Here is a 24,977-nt window from a genome sequence, read left to right on the forward strand (position 1 = left end):
TTTAGGCAGTGGAGTCAATTCAGTATGTGCTAAATACCAATAAAGTGCCTTTTAAAAGTTCACTAAGGTTTTTTTTGTTTGTTTGTTTTGTTTTAACTTTCCACACTCCCTCAAATGCATTCTGGGGTTTGCCAGGCCCTAACAGATAGAAAATAAATTAATAAATATCCTTAGTCTTAAATACAAAGTCACGAGGAAGTCCTTGCTGAGTCAATCTCACGTTGTTTTTTGTTTTGTGTAATCCACTGTTCTCTTCAATAGTAGAAAAGGAGGGCATTGTCATCAATTTTCATGATAATTCCCCACATTTTTGGCCAGCTCCCTAAAAGTTATTCTTTGGAACCCTTATCTGAAAGTTGCTACCCCGGATTCATAGTCCACATCAGCACTTTAAAAACAGGTCTGAAAGACATGTAGTGAAAACCTGTTTGTCTTGGTTTAACTCAAGCATTGTCTTTTTTTATCAGAAACTCTATTTTTCCTTTAACACCTTAAACATTACTCATTCATTCATTCTTCTATTCAGAAAATATTTACTGAGTGCTGACTATCTCCCAGGCATTCTCATCACCTGGTGTGGGATTTAGCAGTGAATAAAGCAAAGTCCCTGCTCTCATGGATATTATATTTTAGAAGGGGAAAACAAACAATAAGGAATTACAGACCATGCTTGTTTGTGATAGTGCGATGGATAAAAATAATGTAGGGTTTAAGGGAGATTATGCCTGTTGGGGTACGGAGGGGTGCTATTTCACAGTATGTCCAGGGAATCCTCTCTGAGAAGGTGATATTTGATCAGGGACCTGATGGAAATGAGGAACATTTCATACGAATATCTAGTGGAAGATGGTCCAGCCAGAGTGAACAGTAGGTGCAAAGGCTCTGAAGCCAGAGTGTTTGCTATGTTCTAGGAAGAGCTGGGAGGCAGTTTGGCCAGGGTGAAGGAGCAAGCACTGGGAGCTGGGAAACAAAGAGATTGTAGTGGTCCTATGAACCAGCATTGCCACTACCTTATGGAAACCTCTACTTGAAATGATTACATTAATAGAATCATGGAGATTTAGACTAAGATAAGCCCTTAACACAATGTTTGACATAATGCTAAACAACTGTCTTTGCTGTCACATAGATAGTCATCAAACTTTCTTTGACTAGAATTTCCTTCTACTTTTTGGCACAAATGAGCAGTTGGAATACCGAACTATTTTCCTCAGAGGCAACTAAATGGTAATCATTTACACTTAAACAATAGCAACTCATTTCTATAGTTGAAAAATGACCTTGGTGGTTGGTAATCGCTGTCAAGCAATGATCCCTCCATGGCAAACAAAGAACTACCTCAATGTTTTGGCTGAGTTTTTTGACGATGCTGGTGATGGTCTGGATATGGTTTTCCAGTAGCTTCCTGGCAAGTGACTCCTCTTTTTGAAAGCCGTGCGTCCCCTGGAGACAAGCAGAGATGTCCTCCTTGATGTGGAAGGCTTGTTCAAGGAGGAAAGCGATCGTGCGCTCCTGGCTGTTTAGCCTGGTGTCGAGCTCACTTCTCTGGGTGTTTGGAATGACAGGAAGGAAAGAGTGATCCCTGGTCAGGAAAAGGAAACAACACCCCGGGGGTTAGAAGAATGAGCTTGGAGGAGCCAGAAATAGAACTTGCATCCTCACTTCTCCTCTCATATTTTCTCCCCGGTGAGAAGCCTTCTAGGGCTTCAGCACGGCATTGTTAGACTCTTGGTCTATGTCTCATCTAAGAAGCTGATCTGACTTAGGCCTTGACTTGCATGAAAAACATGCATTTTTTATGTTTTCCAAGCAGTAATTGTTCTGTATGTTACCTACTATTCTAACAAGCCAGGCTGGATCCACATAAGTTTAATGCCTGTTAATTGGTTATTGAGAAGAAGGCTGTTTTCTTCCCCCCCACCCCATTATTATTGTATGTTAGTTTCAGGTGTACAGCATAATGATTAGAGTTTTATATAATTTTCGAAGTGATCCCCCTGACTAGTCAAGTCCCCACCTGGCACTATACATAGTTACTACCATATTATTGACTATATTCCCTATGCTGTACTTTACATCCCTTGACTACTTTGTAACTACCAATTTGTACTTCTTAATCCCTTTGCCTTTTTCACCCATCCCCCTAGACCCCCTCCCATCTGGCAACCATCAGTTTGTTCTCTGTATCTATGAGTTTGTTTCTGTTTTGTTTATTTTGTTCTTTAGACTCCACATATAAGTGAGAGCATATGGTATTTGTCTTTGTTTGACTTATTTCACTTAGCATAATATCTTCTAGTCCGTCCATGTGGTCGCAAATGGCAAGGTTTCATTCTGTTTTATGGCTGAGTAATATTCCATTGTATACGTATATGTAATACATCTCTTAATCCATTGGTCTACCGATGGCGACTTAGGAGGTTGCTTCCATATCTTGGCTATTGTAAATAACACTGCAATGAGCATAGGGGTGCATATATCTTTTCAAATTCTCTTAGGTTTCTACAGATAAATATCCAGAAGTGGAATTGCTGGGTCATAAAGTAGTTCTATTTTTCATTTTTTGAGGAACCTGCATACTGTTTTCCATAGTGGCTGCACCAATTTGCAATCCCACCAACAGTTCATGAGAGTAAGATTCCTCTTTCCTATCACCTGCATATCTGAGGAATGGAGAAAGCTTTGCTAAGGGAATCTTAATCAGATTCCATCTACCACTCATTTGGTTCAAAATGTTCTTCTGGAAAATTACCCAGTAGAACCTCATCTATATGAAATCCATTCCTCTAAACCGCCAGCATGCTGACAGTGCTACCCTGGATCGGATGTATGAGTCTCAGGCAGAGGGGAGGAAGATGTCGGACCCTGCTTATGGTGACACGTGGTCTAGTAGTGGCTGCATATTTGCTCATTATTTTCCTTGCGATAGTGCTTCTTTCTGGCCTCTAGATAATCTCCAGCCTGCATTTGCCAGTGAAAGGATATTTGCTCTCCCGTCTTCAATCCTGTACAAACACTTGTAAATTATGCTGCATCCCTCTCAAAATTTAGATTTTCTCTTAGGAGTTCCCAGTGTGGCAGACACTGAAGGTTACCTTCCCAATAGCCATCTTTCCCTTCTGCCTGATTTGGTTCATCCTCCTGTCCCGTGTCCTGCAGGGAGCAGGCTAATCATGGTGGTCTCATTCTTCTGGGCTGACATGAAGTTGGTTTAGGGAAGAGCATGTGAAGCAATTCTGGCTAATGAGATTCAAGAGGAACCCTACTATGGGGCTTCTGGGTAAGGTTTCTTTGCCTTCAAGGAGAGACACATGGGAAGAAACTCTCCTTCCCTTTGCTGGATGTTGTCATGTCTCTGCTTGTTGCCTGGAACTGCTGAAGCCATCTTGGGATCATGAGGAAAAAGACGATGACATGGAGGCAGGATAGAAAGCACTTGGGTTCTTGATGTTATTGAGCCTTTAACTAAACTCCAGATTTTTGTTTTCATGTGAACTAATCAATGCCCTTACATTTAAGCCATTTTGGTTGGAGTGTTTTTATGTACTGCTGAAAGCACTGTATCTGTATCTAATAACTTACCAATAAAAATGTCAGTTGAAATAGAAATATATCAGTTCGCAAGAATTTACTAAAGGTCTGCTGTAGTCCAAGTGCAACATACACTAGTTACGTTCCTTAAGGAACTTAGTCTAATTCAGTGTGCCTCATAAAGAAACTTGAATTAATATCATGGGGGTCGGGAAGTTGTTAAAATGAAGATTCCTTGGCTCTACCATAAACCTACTAAATCATAATCTTGGGGGTATGGTGGAGTGGAGGGCAAGAATATGTATTTTAAATAAGCATTTATGTGATTCTAATGTATTCTAAAGATTGAACAGTACTGATTTAAGACCAGTCATGTGAATCAGTGAATAATAGAAGGCAAGATATATCATAAAGTGCTGAAGTATGAAATATGGAATATGAGCTGTCAAGTTATGCAGATAGTCAGAAGCAGCTTGGCATGTTGGAAGGTGGGATAAACCGAGGGTAGAATATAGGTTCTTCCACTTACCAACGAAGTGTTTCATTTAATTCATCTTGAATCACAGCTACCAGGCCCTACTTCACTGTATGGTTGTAAGTTTTGAGATAACAAGCGAGAAGCAAGTGGTAGGGGGTGGTAAAACCAATGCCATGCAGCGGCCCTGCCGTCTAGGGTTACGCAGGGCCCATACGCACTCACTCTTTGGACGTGCTGTTGGCTGCTGTCAAGACTGTATCCAGAAAGAGATGAGGACACTGAACTTGGCTCGCAGAAAGGCCAATTGAACATGGCAGCCAGTCCGCTGAGCTGCTAGGCTGCAGTCCTGCTGTCATGTCTGGTCTCAGTGTTGTTACTATTTGAAGGAGGCCTCTGAGGAGGGCAACCCCCAGTACTATGTGTTTGCCTGCAACTGTGGGGACATCAATGACACACATACATTCTGGACTCTATTTCTTTTCCTTTAGTTTTTAAAGTTTATTTTTAAAAGTTATCTTACATTTAAGTGGAGGGCATCCCTTTTTGAACTTTCTTTTCATGCCTAAGATTTACTATTAATTCAAGTATTATTATTATTATTATTATTATTATTATTACTTATTAGTGATTCTTAATGAAGCACCAAAATGATGCTCTGTTTAATTCTATTCACAGGATTCCTGGAAGATCAACATAGAGTTTATATTTTTTACTATTTCCATTTACCATAAAAGAGAAAAATATTGTTTTCCAGTTGACCTTTCTCAGTCAACAACTGGAAGAACAAACGTATGAACACTCAGTTTTCTAAGGGAGATTCCCAATGATACCAATGTTTAAATCATCAGATCATTCAAAAGATTAAAAACTGAGGCCGTGCACTGGTAGCACAGTGTGGTCACCTTGACTCTTTCAGCAAATTAAAAAAAATAAATCACTGCTTTATTAGTATATTACATCAGTGAAACATATAGAAATTTAACTGTGAAAGGCAAGAAATAACAGAACATTCCAGCCTAGCCCAGATGGAGTTGCTAGCCCCAGGAGGAAGAATTCCTAGGGAGCTTTTTCAGAGAGATACTTGGTCTTTACATAAATCATTGATGATGATGTAGCTGACAACTGACTGCGAACAGATTTTCCACAAACTCTGAGTTCTATTTCTCTGCAGTTCTGTGCGACTTGCACCAGCTGTGCTGTTGCTGGCAGATGCAGCAGTACACAGAGCCTCTCACTTCTCTGCCTGTTCTGTTCTCGCGAATACAGAACTAAATTTACTTAGGAGAGTCTGAAAACCATGTTGGCAACCTGTAATACTCAAGACACAGAAATTTGAAAAGTTAAATCCTTTTCTAGAAGATGAAAGGGCATAACTGAAAAAAAATTCACTTTTGTAAGAGCTAATCCATGACCAGGTGTATTCTGAGTGCATAGAGTCCTGCAAAATATATAAATATAAATACATAAAATAGTGAAATTTTATAGAACATTCTTTGTGTCTCACAAAAATAGTGTGTGTGTGTGGAGCGATGAAATTGAAAATATATTTTCTAAAGTTTCTCCATTGCTTGTTTATAGCCACCCTGGCAGATGGAGTTTGGTGGCTGCAGAAGCTGCTTTTGCTGAGTTTTGCATAGGGCTGAATGCTCCAGGGAGGTGAGGGAGGCAATTTAAGTTTCAGTGGATCAGCCCAGAAGGAGCAGACCAAAGCCAGCACGGTTAGGCCAGCATGGGGATGTGCATGGAAGGGTCTAGAAAGGAGAGGACTCCAAATAGTGACAGCCAAGAGGAGACTGGAGAAGGAGGCTAGTTGTGGCTCTTTTACACAGAAAAGTTTTATGAGGCAAACTCCTCATGTTCAGGGCGTTTTTAAATAAAATTGCAGAATCAATGATGTACTGTTGTGACTAGCTTCCTTGTAGTGTCATGCAGGTTGGGAAGTGTTCAGAGTCCCTTTGGGAATGCACGGTGGGCGTCTGGGTTACTCACAGGTGCAATGGATGTAACCTGCAGCAGGAAATTGTTCTGATGACATTTGGAGTTCCCATTGCATTGTGTAGTGCTCTTGAGACACTTTCCCATATTACTTTACTATGTTTTAAGGGTGTGTATCATTTGTGTGAGTCTCTGGGGAAAGAACACTGTACCTGGAGTCAGAAGACCTGGGTTCAAGTTCTGCCTCTGCCACTTACTACCTTTAACACGTTGTGTACGGATCACGAGAATCTTCGTTTTTTTCTGAGCGGATTTTAATGAGGGATTTAAACCCTGCCGTACGCAACGTGTTAACCTCTTTTAGATTGTCCAGAAGAGAGTTCCTTGTTGTTCTGCGGACATAATGATTCCTACCCTAACCAATTGGCTGAGGGAATCAATGTAATTAACACATTTGACGTACTTTGTAATGCCTACAAGCTTTACAGACATGCGTTCTTATAGTTATTGGTCATTATTAGATGGTGTTATGAATTGAATTGTATATCCCTTCCCCTGCCCCTAAAGAAGAGATATGTTGCAATCCTAAACACTAGTGCCTCAGAGTGTGACTTAATTTGGAAATAGGGTTGTTGCAGATGTAATTAGTTACAATGAGGTCATACTGGAGTCAGGTGGGCCCCTAATCCAATATGACTCGTGTCCTTATAAGGAATGGCCATGTGAGGACAGGGACACACAGGGAGAGTATCATGTGAAGACAGAGGAAGCACTTGGAGTCATGCGTCGACAAGCCAAGGGATGCCAGAAGCTGGGACAGAGGCATGGGTGCCCCCTCAGGTCCCGCAGAAGGAACCAACCCTGCTGGCACCTTGATTTTGGACTTCCAATCCCCAGAATTGGGAAGTAATACATTTCTGTTGTTTTAAGCCACCCAGTGTGTGGTACTGTGTTATGTCAGCCCTAGGAAACTAATACAGATGGTAAATTATTTGAGGGGAGTTCCTAGTCCAAGAGCAATGTAAGGAATTGATTATTGTACGACCTTATTTCTATTTAGTGCTTATGGACAACATACGACTTTCATAAACATTATTTCATTTCATCCTCACAACCACCCTGTGGCGTAAGTGAAATTTTTCTCAATTTAGGTGGAAACCGAGGCTTGGAGATTGTCCCTCCCACTCAGCTGGGAAACATTTTAGCCTGCCTCTTTGGCTCTTTGTCCTGTATCACAGCAGCTTTGTGCAGATGAATGAGTAGCTCTTTGTGTTTTATTTGTGTTTTACTCAGAGAGAGAAGATGTATTTATTCCTCTGCTTTTTAATATGTAACTTGCTCCCAACATTATGTAATTTTCATTCCAGTTACTTTTCCTCTGCTTGGCTCATGTCTTTCCCTGGAGTCCTAAGGGTCCTCTTTGAGGCCAGAGGTTGGAGGGGCTCTGTCTCTGCTCTAGAGAACTGAGACTGGCCTTAGCCTGACCTCAGCAGAGTTCTCACACTTGAGCAGAAGCTCTTTGGTGTGGCAAGAGTCCAGAGAGCCTCCTGGGGCAGCGGGGACCAAGCTTCATTGGGGCAGACGCTGCCCTGAGTGATTTGGAGTGCGCTGTGTGTAGTGCCCAGTTCCTGCTGCTATGTCCACCTCTAGACAGCGTCTACCCCATCACAGGCAGGGGGCAGTGAGAAGAGGCTAGAGAGAGAAGGATAAAAGGCCGCCCTGTGGCTGATGGCAGTGTTTCTGAGGTGCAGCTAAGATGCTGTGAGATCAGGCTGCCTATACGCTGCAGAGGGGCACCCACGGAGGAAGAGCAGAAATCTGTGGTTGTGTCACATCTCCACGCAAGGGAGAGGATGGAGGTGAAGATGTCCCAGGGTGTGTGTATGTGCATTGAAAGGACAGCTGACAGGGAGTGTTAAGAAACAGAAGAGTAGTTAAGAAAATAGGCTTTGAAGTAACATAGACATACATTTCTGGGTGAGTATCTTAGTTATGTCATAGCATTATATAACTTTGGGTCAACATTTGACTCCTCTGAACCCCAGGGTCTTCTCTTCATCTTTAAAATAGTGATGCTATCCACCTCTTAGGGTTATTGTGAGGATGAAATGAGATGATTAACACTGAGGAAAAGCTGGAAGCTCTAATAATAAATATGGTTAGTGGTGCCAGGGAACTGTTCAGGGTGGAAGAGGATCTGCCAGGTAATAAGAAAAACTTTCTAACAGGTGAGAGTGCCCCACGTATCCCTTCCTTCCTTCATAAGCTGTGCAGACTATTTGGAGATGTCTCAGCTGGGAGCTAATTACTCTCAAAGATGGATATTACATTGCAAAATAAAACCTGAAAGATCTCCAACCAAGCATGACTTATCCCATAGAAAGCTCAACGACAGCATTTTGTTTTTCTTTCTTGTGTACTGTAATGTGAAATATCCATCTTCATCATGTAGCAACAAAAGCAGTACATCACAGTATAATAAAATATCTGCCATGGTACTAAGAAAAAACCTTGGAGATGAATCCTTTTCAGATCCTGAATGCCACATTCTATCACAAGGCGAAATCATTAATCATTGATTATTTTGCCCATTTGACTTACTGATAGTTTTGTGTATCCGAACTTTAAGTAGCATTCCTTGGCTGTCAGCCAGACCCTCATCTTCCCAAAATGTATTACTGAGAGAATTTCTGAGATATATGTTGGCTATAGCCCAACCTGCACAACTTCTCAGTACAAAACAATTTCATTTCCCTGATGCAGGTAGCATCACAGTTCAGGCTTATATTCCTTCCTTTTCCCTCCAGCCATCTTCGCCCCCTTGCTGTTTCTGCCACACCACAGGGACGTTCCTGCCTTAGAAACTGCTCTTCCCGGAGATGATGGCCAACTCCCTCATCTGGTTGTCACTCAAATGCCAGCTTCTCAGTGAGTCCTGCTCTTGTCACTCTGTTTAACAAGTTGTGTCCCTTCCTCCTGCTAGACCAGAAGCTCCAGGAGGGCAGGGGCTTTATCTGCTTTTTTCACTGACGACTCTCCATAGTGCCTGGCACATAGTAGATACTCAATAAATGTTAAGTGAGAAAATGGTAATGACTGATTTTTGAAGACCAAAGAGTCTTAGGGATGGACGAGCCCTTATAAATTATTTGATTTAATGGTGAGAAATACATATGTGTGTGTGTGTGTGTGTATAGTTTTTTTTAATTTTTTAATTTTTTATTTTTTAAAAGGAGTATCAACTGAAGAAAAATAAAGTGATTTATGGACCAAATTTATTTTCCATTCAGAATTAAATCCTATGGAGGGAATAGTATATGTTCGTAAATCTTAGCCACGTACTTTTTTACATAAAAGAGTATTTTTGAGAAATTGTAGGCCGAGTTGAGCAATAGCAGGTAGAGACTTCTTTCTAATCCCATCCTAGAAATGAAATCTGGATCTTGTCTTGAACACAGACAGCCCTTGGCACTCAGGCTGCTCATCACTGATCACTTCAAACCCAGTCCCATTTTACAGAGATTGCCCAGAGAGAAGACCTTTTTCTCAAGGTCACGTAGCTGATTAGAGGCAGATTCAGGAGTAGACCTGAGGTGCCTGGCCTCCATGCAGCACTCCTTCCACCAGTAAAAGGAAAGAAGAAAAACAATACTTTGGTACTTTTGGCTCAATTAAGCTTAAATGTACATTGGATACAGTGTTATAAAATCAGTGGATGTCGGCTCATTGTGAATCAGTGAACATATGGAAATCAGAATTATTTACTACCTTTAATGTAGTGTCACTGTAATTGTCTCATAAACGATTGCAAGCATTCCGCCTCCCCCTGCCCCATGGGTTATCAATATGACCTAACAATTTAACAAGTAATAGTAATGTGTGCTTGTTGCTCCAGCTGCCTGAGCTGAGAAGCGCCCTGTAAACACTCCATCTGCCTATCTTTTAAATGTGCTTATCTCTAGGCAAACCTTGTTCATAGGACAGGCATTACCTCTTTTGTTGCTGGATTTTAATTTTTTTGGTTGTTATTATTTGTTGTTAGTATTACCTATAAACATACCCACATAGATTTCTAAGGCAGAAACTCTGAGAATATGTCATATATATTGAGGCAATTTAATGTGTCAGCAATAACTTTTACTTGTATAAGTACTTTGTTTGCATATCGATAAATTTGTTGCCATTCAATGAGTACTATGACTTGAAGGATGAAGTTATTTTAAACTTGATTGTTTTTTTATGTTTATTTTTTTGGATTCAACAAGTCAATTCAAAACATCTGCAGTGATGATTGAAATGCCTGAATGCCATTTTGCTTTTCCAGTTAACCAGTTACCCAGGAGTCTACAGCTCTAAGCAGAGTCAAAGTCTCACCATTATTCTCCATTAAATCTGTCAACTATAGTTTCTCAAGAATCCATATTCAGTGCACTGTGACACACTACTGTAGGGATATCAGCAACAAGAGACCACCGAGTGCCTGTCTTTAGGGAGCTTGCAGCCTGTTCTGGAAGATTAGTGGGGAGAGACCAGAAGAAAACTTACCATTTGAGGGGGTACGTAGAAAGTTCTAGATACATGGCTTAGCAAGAGAAGAGCTGTGGGATAGATCAAGGTAGAAAATGAATGTTGGGGCCAGATAATCGTCATGTTTTTGCTTTGAATTATGGACTGTTTCTTCCCCTTTTTCTTAATTTTAGTTTCTCTGGAATCCAAGAAATGGCAAAAATTTCCTTGGAAATTTCTTCTTCTTCTTTTGAAGTCTGTTGCCATCTTCCAGGAATTTGTTCTCTCAGTTCCTGGAATGTGGTCACCAGTCTGGGCTAAAGAAATTCACTTAGGTTTATATTGGAATTTAATAGATCAGAAGAATGATTTCTAATTTCCATTGGTCACATGAGAATCAGGTGCAAACAGGTCTTCATTCTCCTTGGATGGCAAGGTTAGCTAATATATCCATTTACGGTAAGTATTTTTGTGCATACCACATTCATTGCCCTAACTCAGAAAAAAAATCTTCTATGCAAAAATCGTATTTTTAAACAGTAAAAAAAAAAATCCTTTCTCTTGTTTAGCTCCATTTTCTCTAAATTATAGTCCCATTGTCATATAAGCAAATATAAGTTATGGGTAGCATGAAAAGAGGAGAGGAAATACTGTGATTGAACTGTTTGGAATGTATTAAATTCAATTCATTCAACAATAGGAAAATTCTTAATTGTGAACATATTGTAATAAAAATCGGTGAATTTGAAATCATCTTTATCGTTAAAGGTACTTGAAAACTAAAAATTCCGTATGTAGATTTTTCTCTTCACATTGACTCATTTCATTTGCTTAGTCCCTTTTTTTGTCTGTTGTCATGATGTATATTTTAGGGTCAGAATTATTTTAAAGCTGCAGTAGGTCCTAGCCAGCTTCTAATCTAACCTTTTCATTTGGCAAATGCAAGAGCCAAAGCCCAGAGACATTAAGGGACTGACGGAGGTCACATAGAAAATTGTAGAAAGCCTGATATGAAATCCCAAGTGCCTTTAGTAGGTGCATAAAATCCTCCTCTGACAAATGGAATAGAAAACAACTCAAATTAATATGTATTGCTTCCATGATCTCACCTTTTCAAACTGGAATCCTAGGATCTTTTGGACATTGCATATGTATCAATAATATGTTATATTTCCTAGTCCCAAGATTTGTCCCTGTTCTGTAGACTTTCCCTGGATGAGCTCCAGGTGTGGCACTATAAACAGCTGAACCAAAATTTTCTGATGATTAATTTAATATATTTCACATTTTCCTAATTCTTTATTATAAGATGTTAACAGATTTATTTGGTTTATTTTGAAAGTCGTGGTAACTATATCAGATCATAGCATATGTCATTCATTGCCTGTGTTGTATTATTTTATTCATAAATCTACAGGAACCTACGGAGGTTATTTAAAGAGGGGGCAGTAAAAAACGGCTTGCTCTGTCAATCAGAAAACAATAGAACAGAGAGGCTTGTCTTTCAGAGATGGTTTAAGTCTGTCTCTTTCAAAAGCAGAAGACTAGTTTAGATGAACTCAAAGATCTCATTCAGGCACTTAAATCTCTAACTGAATCATTAAATACAGTAAATAGTTAAAACTAGTTGTAAATCACAGACTTACTTGTTAACATATTCAACTAGATCTGTAGAATTCTTGGTTGACATTTTGGCTGGAGATAACCTTACCTAAAACAGAAGTTACGGGTTTAGAATGTATCAGTTACTTTACAGGGAAATCTTGTCCATCTTGTCCTTATACAAATTTTTTAATTTTAAACACAATATATACTATAGATCATAGACCATCAGCTCAGTTAATCTTGCACATGCCCCATTTGTATTGCTACAGACTAAAACCAAAATCAATTTCTGGGAAGATAACTAGAGAGCTGTATTTCACGGATTTGGCATCACAGTCAGGAAAAACTTTTTGGAAAGGTCAAAGCCATAGATTACTCTTAGATAATTTTTTTAATGAAATAGCCAATGATAACTGGAGAGTTGTATTTCACAGATTTGGTATCACAGGAAAATCTTTTGGGAAAGGTCAAAGCCATAGATTACTCTTAGATGATTTTCAAATGAAATGTCCAATATCCTGACATGCTGAATTCTGAGGGGAATCAGCTAATCTTCAAAAAACAAAGCCAAAAACTAGAAAACTAGTCTATCCAGGTAATTTTGTTTTCTAAGAAGGCTGGATGTCACATTGTTATAGTCAATGAGAAAGAAAAATACAGAGCACTGTTATGTACATAACCTACTACTATTAAACATAGCTGGCCATGTGAACACTTAATTACTTTAATAAAATGGTACCACTAGGGAGTTCTATTTGCATGAAAGTTCATATTTTTGCAGCATTTCTAGGAGGAAAGAGGAAACAGGAGTCACTGTTTTACATATGCTGAATCTGTTTTCAACTCTGATGTTCTTTTATTTTTAAGTTTCTAAAGATGACCCATTTTTATCCTCAATAGGGAGAGAATGAGTGGCATTCCACCTCATTTTAAAACTTAAACAAAATATGTTCCTAGGCTATTTTTTCTTGGCTTATGTTATTGTGTAGTATAATGGTGATCAGACTATGTTAAGACTCACATACAGAAAGCATTCCTTTTGCAAGTGCTTGAGGAACTACCACTTCTTAATTTAAGGCCTAGGAAAATTAATTGGCAATCTCCCTTTCTCCTCCAACAAAACTTAAAAATAAAAGGTAAGTCAATTATTAAGGAAGCTAGTAAAGGTCACCTGACAATAATCAGGCCCTCCGGACCTGGCCCTCTTGGTGGTAGGCAACCAGAACAAGCTCCATGCTACAAAGGATGGAGCCCACGAGCCACCATGATGGTGCTTTAGACCCTCTCTTCCTAGTGCTGAGTGGGGTCTGCAGTGGGGCTGCCGCTCTGAAGCCTGGGCCTTCCCTGTAGCAGGAATACATTGATCTACTGGTGCTGAGGTATCCACGCTGTGAAACCCATCCTAATTCACTAGAGATTGTGACTAGCCTTTTGCCCTGGTTCGTGTTTTCACTCCAGTTTTCCTCTCGAACAGGGCTGGGCCCTGGGCTCCTCAATTACTAGTGCCAACTCTTTCCTTCTCACCTCCCCACCACTGCCCCTGCCTGTGGGAGTCTGTTTGTGGTATTTCCTCAACAACTGACTGGTCCCCGACCTGTGTGTTTGGTGCCTCGAGGGCTTTTGTTAAGTATTTGTGGAATCAAAGAGTACGACAAACATTGTATCCAAGGACACTAAATTATTGGGCTTTTGTCTTCTTTTTTCCTTGAGTGAAACAGATATGTATGTTTTATTAATTTTTAAGTCTTATTTGGAAAATCATAAATAGCATCCTCTCAAAATGCACTCACTTTTAAAGTAACAAGTGATAAACCTGATGATAGAGGAAATCTTGGAAAAATGTAGAAAAATGAAAGATACAGGAAAAAATATTTTCATTTAGAATTCTACTACCTAGAGCAAAAGCCATTAACATTGTGGCATATTTCTTTTTTTCTATGGCTTTTTAAATGTATCTAAAACAGTAAATTTTTATATCTTTGCTAATTGACTATAGCAGTCAGCTCTGTTTCATCCCTGTTCCTACAAGCTAGAATGTAATTATATACAAATTCTCACAAACAACTTGGTGATTATTATGCGACTTGTACACATGTCAGTTTTGACCTGTTTCATAATAATACTTTAAAATGTTATAGTCCTTTATGGCTTAATGACCTATAGAACACTTTCACGTATATGATCTGATTTTATTTTTCCAACAGTCCTGTAAGGTAGGAATCATTATCTTTACCAAAAGGATAACATTAGTTACCTTAAGTAACTGAAATCCTTCTTTATTACAGAAAGAATTTAAGATGATAATTTTTATAGGTGAGGAAGCTGAGGAGCAGAGAAGTAACAGACTTGTTCAAGATCGTATAGATGGTGATAATACTCATGTTATAGCTATTGACTGAGTCCTTCCTACCTGCTAAGTCCTTTACATTAGTGGCTCATTCAAACCCCACTTCTTTGTAAGGTAGGCTTCACTAGTTCATTTCATAAAAGAGGGAACAGAGAGGTTACGTGATTGCTGAAAGTCACACAGCTAATGTGTGGTACAGCCAATAGATGCAAAATATCACTGCTTGATATTGTGCTAGTTTCCAGTGCTCTTTTCATCACAAGAAGCTGATTAGGTATTATAAGCATTACAAAGCAAGTCTAAAAACACTGCTTCTTTGAATGTTCTTTTTCATTAATGGTGAAGATAAGACAAGCACCGCTAAAGAAACATACTATTTAGCTATTCTTTTTCATGTGAGAGATAACGTCTGTACCTTGAGTTTATCATAGTTTCTTTTGAATCTTTATAAAAAGTAAATTATCAAATTTTTATTGATATTAAGTTTTAGCCCTACTTATTAAAAGTCAGTCCAATGAATGTATTCACAAATTGAGACCCTTTTGCTTTTCAGTTTGTGCTGTCATCAGTCACTTTATCAAAGTAGGAAAAAAACCCAGGAAATATGGGTAGAGTGAAAAGAAAAAACAACTCTTCCAGGATTCCTTACAACTCTCTAAGTGAAGCTAAGCTCTAAAGAAGCTGAACAAAATATGCTATTTTTAATAAGAATATCTAAAAATACTTGCTTGGTCACTGGTTGAGCCAGGAAAGGGGCCATCAGGTTCATCTGGTTGTTCTTCTGCAGTCGGTGAGGTACTTTTGTTTACATCTGTATCTAGGCAACCAGAATGCTGAATCAGATCAGGAACTATGGCAAGTGAATTTTTGCAGTGGTGGTAGTTTCTTTAAAATTGAGGGCAGTTTCTGAACATGTGGTGAAGGTTTAAAGGGAGCCTTCCAATTTGTTTTACACTCCCCTCTTCCCTCCTTCCCTACCCCAATTCCCCTCAGGGACCCCATCACATCTATGGTCAACAGGAAGTACTTATTAACTCAGCTACTTACATTAGACATTTTGAAAACTTTGTTGAAAGACACGCATTGAGATCAAACCCTTCTAAAATAATAGGGAATGATTTCTCACCCTACTGTGCCCAAACCATCCAACTGTCTTCTTTAGGATTTATTACCTTGTTTATATATACTATGAAATATACGTCAGATAGGAAATAGGAAAGTAGGAGAAATTTAGAGATCTTGAGTAATCTGTGAGACAAATACCTGAACTCATGATGCTTGATTTCTTGGCTTTCTTTTTGTTAATTTGATTTTTTTGAAAGGGAACAGATATATATTTTTTCCCCTCTCTCTCTCAGAAAACCCAAGTACTAAGGAAACTTGATCGCATCCTGACTAAACATGAAGATGTTTCTGGGACATCTTCCTGAGGTGGCTCAGCAGCATTGTGACTGCAGGAAGGGTCTGTGATGTCAATGGGGTTGGCCCTCACACTTTACATTCTTAAATCCCTGGGATTTAGGAGCTTCAAGGGCCTTCTTACTGCTCATTGTCATAACAATCACTAGGTTCTGTCACCTCTGTCTCATTAGATGGGAAAGGGCCATTTTAAAATTGATGTTTCACACCTTTCCCCTGATTTCACCTTCACAGTTTGATAAAGGACCAATTTCCATCAAAACAGACAAAGCAAATGAAAGGCTGCAGTCTGCCCAAATCTTCCTCTAGCATGTTTGTTAAGGAAGCCAACTCTTTTAAAAGGCCACTAGGGGGAGTTTGACAAAGAATGTAGCAATGACGGCAGGTGGGACCCAGCTTTACATAAAATACTGAACTCTGGCTTTGAAGAAGAAATTTCGTTCAGTTATTTCACGAATAACATGTGGATTGTTTTAGCTCTGAAATATTTTCCCAAGTCTTAAAATTGGAATTTGCATGGTTTACTAATACTACTAGGCCCACATATATATAAATGATACTTTTGGCTGTGTTACTTTTCAAATTATAGTACAGGATTTGCCTTGCTCCGAGGACACATGATGTTCAGGATGCTGAATGACAAACTTTGATCCCACAGGTATCACATCCATGAGATTTGATCCCACATCCATGAGATTTGGCTTCAACGGTGCTAAGCTAAGCCCTCAAAACCCAGAGATACAGTATTTGATGTTTTCTTTATGCAGTCCAAAAGGCTCATTAAACCATCCTAAGTATCATTTTATCAAGTGCCAAGGGAGACTGACACAACAGTGACAGAGGACAAGTGGCTATGGACACCAAGAGAGTGGGTTAGGACCTTGACCCCTCAAGTACTTTGGGCAAAATTACTTTACCTCTTCAAGCCTCAGTTTTCTCATCTGTAAAGTGAGCTAATAATAGTTACCTCATAAATTGGTTGTGAGGATTAAATGCAGTAATACATCTAAAGTGCTCAGCTGAGTGCCAGGTGGGGAATCCACTAGGCTGTATCTGTTATTAATGATTATTTCCCAAGGTTGCAACAATCCAAGAAACAGATACAGGGTCTGTAGGTGAGAAAGGAAGACTAGATTTGACAGATAAAAATGCAAAGAGTTCACAGAGGTTAAGTGACTCATCTAAGTAAATGGTGCAAATCTGACCAGACCCCCCAGTCTTCCAATCATCCCTTTTGCACATTCCCTCCTGGGAGGCATCACTCTGAATTCTGCTAAGGTGTGAGTGTTTCACTTCCATTCTAAAGGGGTGCTCAGTGCTAAGTGGGTCCTTGATGCTCCTTGCAATTATAGGTCATTTCCTTAGTCCATCACTCTCTTGCTCTCCTACCTTTTCCTCTAATGTCAAACAGCTCCTCTCTCATCTTCACTTTCAGCTGATGACCTTTCCTTACTATTTCACCAAGAAAATGGAAGGGAATTTTGAGAAGCCCACCCACTACATCTCTAGACCTACGTGCATTTGTGTCCATAAATTCTGCGTCCTCTCCTGTTTTAGCAGATGAACCCTCCTTGCTCCTCTTTCAGGCCCTTCCCAGTTGTCCAGAGGTCCCACTCCCTCTTGCCTCTTTACAGGATTATTCTCATCCTCATATGAACATACTTTTTTTTCTTCCATTCACTTTAAAGCAAATAACCTTCTTTTGATACTATATACCCTTCAGCTACCACTCACTTTTTTTTTCCTTTCCTGCATAGGAAAATCACTTTCCTTCCCTGAAAGTGTTGTTTATATTTTGCTCTTTCCAATTTCTCTTTGCTATGGTCTGAATTGTGACCCTCTCCCAAATTCAGATGTTGAAACCCTAACCCCAATGAATGTGACTGTATTTGGAGATAGGATCTTTAGGAATTAATTCAGGTTAAGTGAGGTCGTAAAAGTGGGTTCCTGAATGGTGTCCTTATAAGAAGAGAAAGCAATCTCAGTATTTCTTCATCCCTCCCTCCCTTCCTCTACACACACACACACACACACACACACACACACACACACAGAAGAAAGTGTGAAGACACAGTGAGAAGACAGTCGGCTGTAAGCTAGGAGGAAGACTCTTACCAGGAACCAAATCTGCCAACACCTTGATCTTGGACTTCGCAGCCTCCAGAATTATGAGGAATAAATTTCTGTTGTTTAAGCAACACAGTCTATGGTATTTTCTTATAGCAGCCTGGCCAGACTAAGACAATCTTGAATCACTAAAATCAGTCTTTCTGTCCCTTACTCTTTCCACTGCTCTTGACAAGGTCCCTTTGACCTCTCTTGCTAAATCCAGGGATCAATTCTTAGTCCACATCTTACCCCATCAGCGGTATTTGACAGAGCTGAGACTGTCTTCTACTTGAAACTTGTTCTTCAAGTTCTTTAAACTTGGCTCTCAGGGCAACATGTCTCCCGTGGCTCTGCTCTTCCTTTTCATGGGTTTCTCCTTCAGCTCCCTGACCTCCGAGCAGGTGATCAATCATCTCAGTTCGCTTGGAACTTCGTCAAAAGTCTTATGTCCTGGGAACCGTCCGCCCTGGGCAAACGAGCGTTGCTGGCCACTCTCTGCCTCTGAGTGTGGAAGCGTGCCAGCACTCAGTTCTGGAACTTCTCCATTCACGACCTGATGATCTCAGTGAATCTGCTGGCTGTAGGCTGATGGTCCCTCAGAGCCTCTTCTCCCAGACAGCCTTTCCTATCGCAGATGACAACAGCCTGTTTCCAGTTGCTCAAGCTCCAAACCGTGGAATTCTCTTTCACCCTCCTCTTGTCTTCTCCTACCCTACCTGTTTGCCAAGCCTTCCAAATATATCCAGACCAGGTCACTTCTTACCACCTTCTCTGCTGCTACACTGGGCCAAACTGCCGTTATTTCTCCCTTGGATTATTGCAATAACTCGCGAAAACCAGTCTTTCTTCTATTAAACTTATCACGTCCTCCAACAATTATTCTCAATGAAATAGCCAGTGATGTGGTCAAAGGTCCAGTGACATGAGACTCATCAGCTCAAAATCCTTCAATAGTTTCCAACTTGTAAGGGACGAAATGTTTCTAAAATCTACAGAAGCTTTCTGAGGCCGATGTGATGTGGTCCGCCCATAGCCTCTGACCGTCTCTCCTGTCTCTTTCCCTGGCCTACTCTCCTGCAGCCTCAAAGGCCACCTTGGGTCTCCTTGAAAATACTAGTAGCCTTGGCCTCAGGGCCTTTGATCTTGCTGTTGCCTCAGCTTAAATGCACTTTCCCTGGACATTCTCTCTGCTCACTCCCTTTTTCCCTTCTAGTCTTTATTTCAAATCAGAGAGGACTTCCCCGCTATCTAAAACTCTAGTTTCCTCTTACAAACACACTTCTTACTACTATTTCCTGCTGTACTTACCCCTTAGCATTCATGCATTTACTCTTCTTATTAAATATTTTCCTTGCTAGAATCTAAGCTCAATAGGGCACAAATTTTGGTCTCCTTTGTTGATTCCTCTGCCCCAGTGCCTAGAACAGTGTCTGGCACTTGGTAAGTGCTCAGTAAATATGTGTTTAAATAAGTGAATAAACGAAGTCCATAAAGACGTGTAGGCAAAATTCTACAAAGGAATTCAGAAGTACAGCTGACTTCTCTCTGGGGATAGGTGGGTGAATATGGCACGAATTGTGAAGGAGCTGGCATTTTACCTGGACCTTGAAAAATGCAGATGGGGAGTCCCTAAGGTCTGAGTGGCACTCATGGAGGTTGGACTATTTTCTTTCCCCCGTAATAGCCCTAAGGACACTTCCAGGGGCTCTTACTGCGTAGGATCTCCACTGACCCTTGGAGAGAGGACAGACTCCCTCACCACCTCCAAATATTTCTTGTCCCATTCTCTTCCTGTCTGACTTGTAGCCAGTTGTCTATAAGAAAAGGCTCTAATGAAGTCAGTATGGGCTTTACCCCTTACAAAGGACAATCCTTAGTCCAGGCATTTCAAACATTAGTGTGTATAACACTTGAGAGCTTCTTAGACTGTAGATTCTTAGGCTCTACCCCCATGAGTTTCTAAACAAGCTCATTTTGGTCCAGAGATCCAAGGACCACACAATGAACAACTCAAAGGAAGGAATTTCTAAAGGTGGCATCCCTGAAGGTCTATAGAGAACATAATTCTGGTCAGGAGCCTCATGTGTGTTCCTAAAATTGATACTGTGTTCCTACAAACAGTCTTCTAGTTGTCTACCCACCTGCCTATCCATCCATCCACCTCTCAGTGTCTTAGATTCACATCTATGTGAATTTTCCTACACTGTAGCAGTGCTGGAGGTGGTTTCTCCTTTCAGAACATCTTCCCCAGGTTCTCATTACCATGTGCACCTCCCCACCCCCAGGCCAAACCACATCCTACCAGGCACCCCTCAGGTGACAGCTAGCAATTTGCTGTCATTCCTACCTTTGTGTTTATACCTGGCTCCTCCTCCTTCCAACGTTCAGCAAAGCTCTTTATTTCCGTTTTCTGTTTTCCTGTTACCACTTCTTTCCCTCCCACCTCTGAACAAACAGCTTCTCCCCAGACACCTAATTGCAGCCAAGCTGCTGTGGTGAATTCCCACCTCCCTTAGGCGTGTTTCCTGTCCCCAACCCCTACTGTCCTTTATCTGGCTTTGCTTAATGTCAGCTAAACACATGACTAACCAAATTAAGAAGTGACATATGTTAAAATATAGTACCGTTGATAATTTACAATGAAATAAAATGCCAAAGGAAAACATACACTCTGGGGGAGTGCATTCATCTTTGTATACAGCCTGTCACACATACTCACATGTGCAAACAGCATCCAAAACAACAAACAAACTTCAACAATGGAAAAAAACTGACAAAAACCCACATGGCTGACTATGCAGTACAAAGCTAGGTGAGCTAATATTTCAAAGGCCACGACAATTCAAGTGCTGATTTATTGTGTAGCCACCAGATACGGGAGCCAGGAGTTTTTGTGGAGGCAATAAAAGCTTGTGCTTGTTGTTAACTTAGTTTACAGAATTGCTATGCTGCTGGCACCAAGAATATTGATTCTAGCTGTTCCAGTCCCATTTCTTGTTTCCTTCATTTCTCTGCAAAAATCTCTTTGTTGTGGGGAAGTTTACTCTTCCAGCGAGGCCCTGAGTGAGCCTTGTGGATCCAGCAGTCTGCTCTAAAGACACCTCCATCTGACACCCCTGAGGGAGTCAGCTCGGGGCACCGGCTAGTGTGGGCCGCACCCCACTTGCTGCTCTACTGATCTGGAGAAGCCCGTTTTTGTTGTGTAGTGAGACCGTGTCCCCACTATCCCCCCACCAGCCTGACATAAGCACAAGGCTTCAAGGTGAACAGAAATATCTGTTTGAAAGCACAGAAATAGATTCTAATCCCCAAATCAATGAATGTATTTTTGGCCCCAGACATCCACACATTTAGCCAAATGGCTCTAGGACAGAACTTAGAATTGTATGTGTTTGTGTCATCAATAGAAAGTGTACTGAAATCCATAAGGGGGAGGTTTTTCCTTGCTCTGGGAATACCTTTAGGTCCCACCATTAAAATATGTGAGATTCTGTTCTGTACAAAACTTACCCCTGAATAACCTTCTCAGGGGCCCATTACGTCGGGGCCCCTACCTCTCCTTAGGGTCATGCCTCACCTTGTAAGAGTTTGGGCATCTCCCCTTTGCCCTTCTAGCATGATTTTTCTTTTAAAAAATTAAAGTAAAAAAATTTTGTCCAGCTCACTTTTTTCCTAGAAATTTGTGATCAGCTTTTCATAGTTATAAAAATAGACATAAGGGAATAGGGAAAAAGTCAAACATTTATTGAATACCTACTACATGCAAAGTACTGCATGTGTGTATTTATATATTTATAGTTAGTTTTCACAACTGAGTAAGCATAGTGTCCCATTTTACAGGTACAAGTTGAGGAACTTTCTCACAGTCACATAGTCGTGTGTCCGATGCCCTTTCCACCTTGCCAAGTTGCTTCTTTTTGAAGTCTCTATGTACCTTCATCTTTTTCTGCCCCTTTCTGCTTTTGGCATTACTTCTACCCCTTGTCAGGCACCTTGTGTTTTAGATACTCAAGTTCTCTGCTGAGTTCATTCAATCATTTGTTCACTCACTCTTTTATTCTGTCAGTTAGTCAAACAAGCATGCCAACCTTTATTGGGTACCTTCTAAGTACTTTTTAGGCACTGGGCATATGGCAATGAGCAAAACAGGAAAAAAACTCTGTCTTCTCTGATATTATAAAAGGGAATTAGAATAAGTACACAGGCATTCAAGATGAAGTGCGGTAAGTACAATTATAGAGGAGAGAGAGCAAAGATGCTGTGGCAGTCCAGAGGAAGAACACGTAGCCGCCTGCAGGGAAGGAGGGAAGGAGGACTTCTTGGAAACAGTGACATCTGAGGGGAGTCCTGTGGCCCTGGAGGAGTTATCCCCCCACCACAGAGTGGATGAAGTAAGTTTCACGCAGGGAGTGCCCATATTCAGGGCAAGTAGGGCTGAGTGGCAGGAACAGGGAGGGTTGATAGTCAGAGATGAGGCTGTACAGGTTAGTAGACGCCAGGCCCCAAAGGGTCTTCTGTCTTCTTATAGGCATTCTAAGGAGTTTGGATTTTACCCTGCAGGCGAGGGAGAGCTGAGCAGTCAAATAGTGTTTCCTGGGTCCTTGAGTACTATGACTTATATGTCAGAACAAAGCCTGGTGAAATGTAAACACAGGCAAATGTATGAATTCGGTTTCTACTTTCTTGTGAAGGAGATTTTTTTCCTAAACTTTAAGATGCCAAGTCCATAATAGAAAACTATGACAAAAATATTTAGTTCTTGTAGAGAACTGTTGGGTTTTTTTATTTCTACTTGTGTCTAAAGTTGCCATTGTAAGATCCAGTTAAACAATTTGGAAACTTGGGCCTCTAAGATCACATTGTTTCTGAAGAAGCATTCATGGCACTGTTACAGGAACTCCTAACATGGTGTTTTTAGTTTTGTAACATGAAAAAGTATCCATGTAAACTGATAAACTTCTCCATCCAAAACAAAATAAAGACACAAAAAATAAACTCTGAAAAATAACTTTGTAGGAAGTGGGGTATCTCTGTATTTATTTTAATGTTTTAAATGTTATATTCAATATCCATCGATGTCCATACATATATAATTTTACATAAATGCAAAATGTGATATCACATTTTTAAGGGAAGTCTTCCCCCCCCATTTTTGCTTCCCCCTTCCCTCAACTCTCTCACCCATGTTAATTACATACCATGTAGCCTTCCTACGAGACCTTTGTAACTTCAGAATATATCAAGTAGATTTAAACACCCCTTTCCCACTGGGATTTTTGGGTGAATGTTACACTTCAAATATTGGCCAGGTTTGAAAGCTCAGTGGCAACAGCTTCTTATCAGTAGCTAGTCTGTGCTAAAATTATACTTAGAGAAGTGTTATCTGGTTTTCCGTTAAGAATTGAAGATCTAAATGTTGTTTCTGGCAAGTGAACAGCTTCTTTTTTATGCTACCTCAGTTTTAAAAAGTTCAAGTAAATGTTCTGTGACTTACAAAATAAAAAATACTTTCCTGGGGGCATTTGCAGGGGAGAACACCAGGGAGCTTCCTGGAGTGATAGAGATGTTCCTTATCTTGACAGTGGTGTTGATTGCATAGGTGTACGTCCTGTCACCTGCAGAGCTACCTTTCCTTCTCCATCACTTCCCAGTCCTTAAATGGCCCCATAGAATAAATCATTGGAAACCCCATGTCATCACACATGGGGGAAGAGTGAAGACTCTAGTGACAAATGACAATGTTTTCACAGAAAATTCTAAAAATCCACAATTTAAATGAATAAAAGTGCTTTTGTCCTATAAGTTTTATTTGGGTATAGTTTATCTACAATAAAATGTATCCATTTTAAGCATATAGTTCAACGGGGTCTGCAGGTGACAGGGCGTGACTCAAGAAAATGTCATCAGAGCTGCTTATGTCTCATTCCTGTTGTGCCACAGAAGCCGCTCAGCTCTTTCCGCTTCTACAAGCATCTTCCAAATAGTGGTGAAAGATGGAGAAGGGGACAGTTCTTCATTTGGTATCATGGAGACAGAGTTCAATTCTCTGTCTCAATATTTCTTTCTGTCTTCTCTCTCTCATTACTGTATCAAACATAGATTGGCAGATAATTTGGTATTTGGTTAATAAAACAAACATTATTTCTGAGCCAAGCGTCTCTCCAACTGCTTGTTACAGTCTCCCCTAAGGCAATTTTGTGCTAAACGTCATCCTGCTTTTTAGTCTATTGTTTATGTTAATCATGTTTATGGAATAAACTATTCTTTAAGGAATGGCATCGTAATGCGGCTCACTCTAAAGTACTCTCTCTCTATATATATTTTTGATGTTTTTATTTTTTTAATTAAAGTTTATTGGGGTGACAATTGTTAGTAAAGTTACATAGATTTCAGGTGTACAATTCTGTATTACATCATCTATAAATCCCATTGTGTGCTCACCACCCAGAGTCAGTTCTCCTGTCATCACCATATATTTGATCCCCTTTACCCTCATCTACCACCCTCCCACCCCCCTTACCCTCTGGTTATTATGTATTTTAAGTATTACAATAGAAATATCTTTTGCTCTCTTTTTCTCCATTTGGATACATTGATAAACTGCATTATTGAATAGTTTTATTTTATTTAACATACAGTTTTATTATTTATTTATTACTTAAACATACGAGACCAACAAAGAATTCTCCACTAGAATCCCCAAGGACTTTGTCAAAGAGATTTTAAAATAAATAAGGAAATGTGTATGCGCCTATGTACTAGACATCCGTACACAAATCCATTCTTCTGATGCTCTTCACAACAGTTGAAGACTTTCCTCATAAGTATATGTAGATCTTAGGTGTAGAAATAAATAAATGATACATTTATTTTGAAAAGCTTTGAATAAGCAAGTCAAAGGTGTGAAACCCCACTGACTTAGTAATATTTTATTTGTGAGATAGACATTGAATCACTTGATGTGGAATAGCTTTTAAGGTTTTAAATATATTTTATGACTGGCTAGTTGAACATTAGAAAGCATAAAAAATTTACCTCATCTTGGCA

General features: G+C 40.0%; 1 protein-coding gene across 2 annotated transcripts in view; it reads right to left on the bottom strand.

Annotated features, from left to right (window-relative positions):
• The window catches only part of FAM81B (family with sequence similarity 81 member B), a 43,672-nt gene extending 28,457 nt beyond the window's left edge, over positions 1-15,215 (bottom strand). Inside the window, exons 1-4 of one of the 2 annotated variants that reach the window (XM_074328706.1) lie at positions 15,131-15,197; positions 12,097-12,161; positions 10,490-10,542; positions 1,339-1,582 (exon numbers count right to left, since the gene is read on the bottom strand). In XM_074328706.1, the coding sequence (XP_074184807.1) occupies positions 1,339-1,582; positions 10,490-10,524 (279 nt within the window). In that variant the 5' untranslated portion in view covers positions 10,525-10,542; positions 12,097-12,161; positions 15,131-15,197. Of the gene's footprint in view, positions 1-1,338; positions 1,583-10,489; positions 10,543-12,096; positions 12,162-15,130 lie in introns of both variants that reach the window. The other variant, XM_019727991.2, reaches the window with a different exon arrangement.
• Positions 15,216-24,977: the final 9,762 nt, after the last annotated feature.

This window comes from Rhinolophus sinicus, linkage group LG03 (assembly GCF_036562045.2).
Source record: "Rhinolophus sinicus isolate RSC01 linkage group LG03, ASM3656204v1, whole genome shotgun sequence".
Lineage (NCBI taxonomy): Eukaryota > Metazoa > Chordata > Mammalia > Chiroptera > Rhinolophidae > Rhinolophus > Rhinolophus sinicus.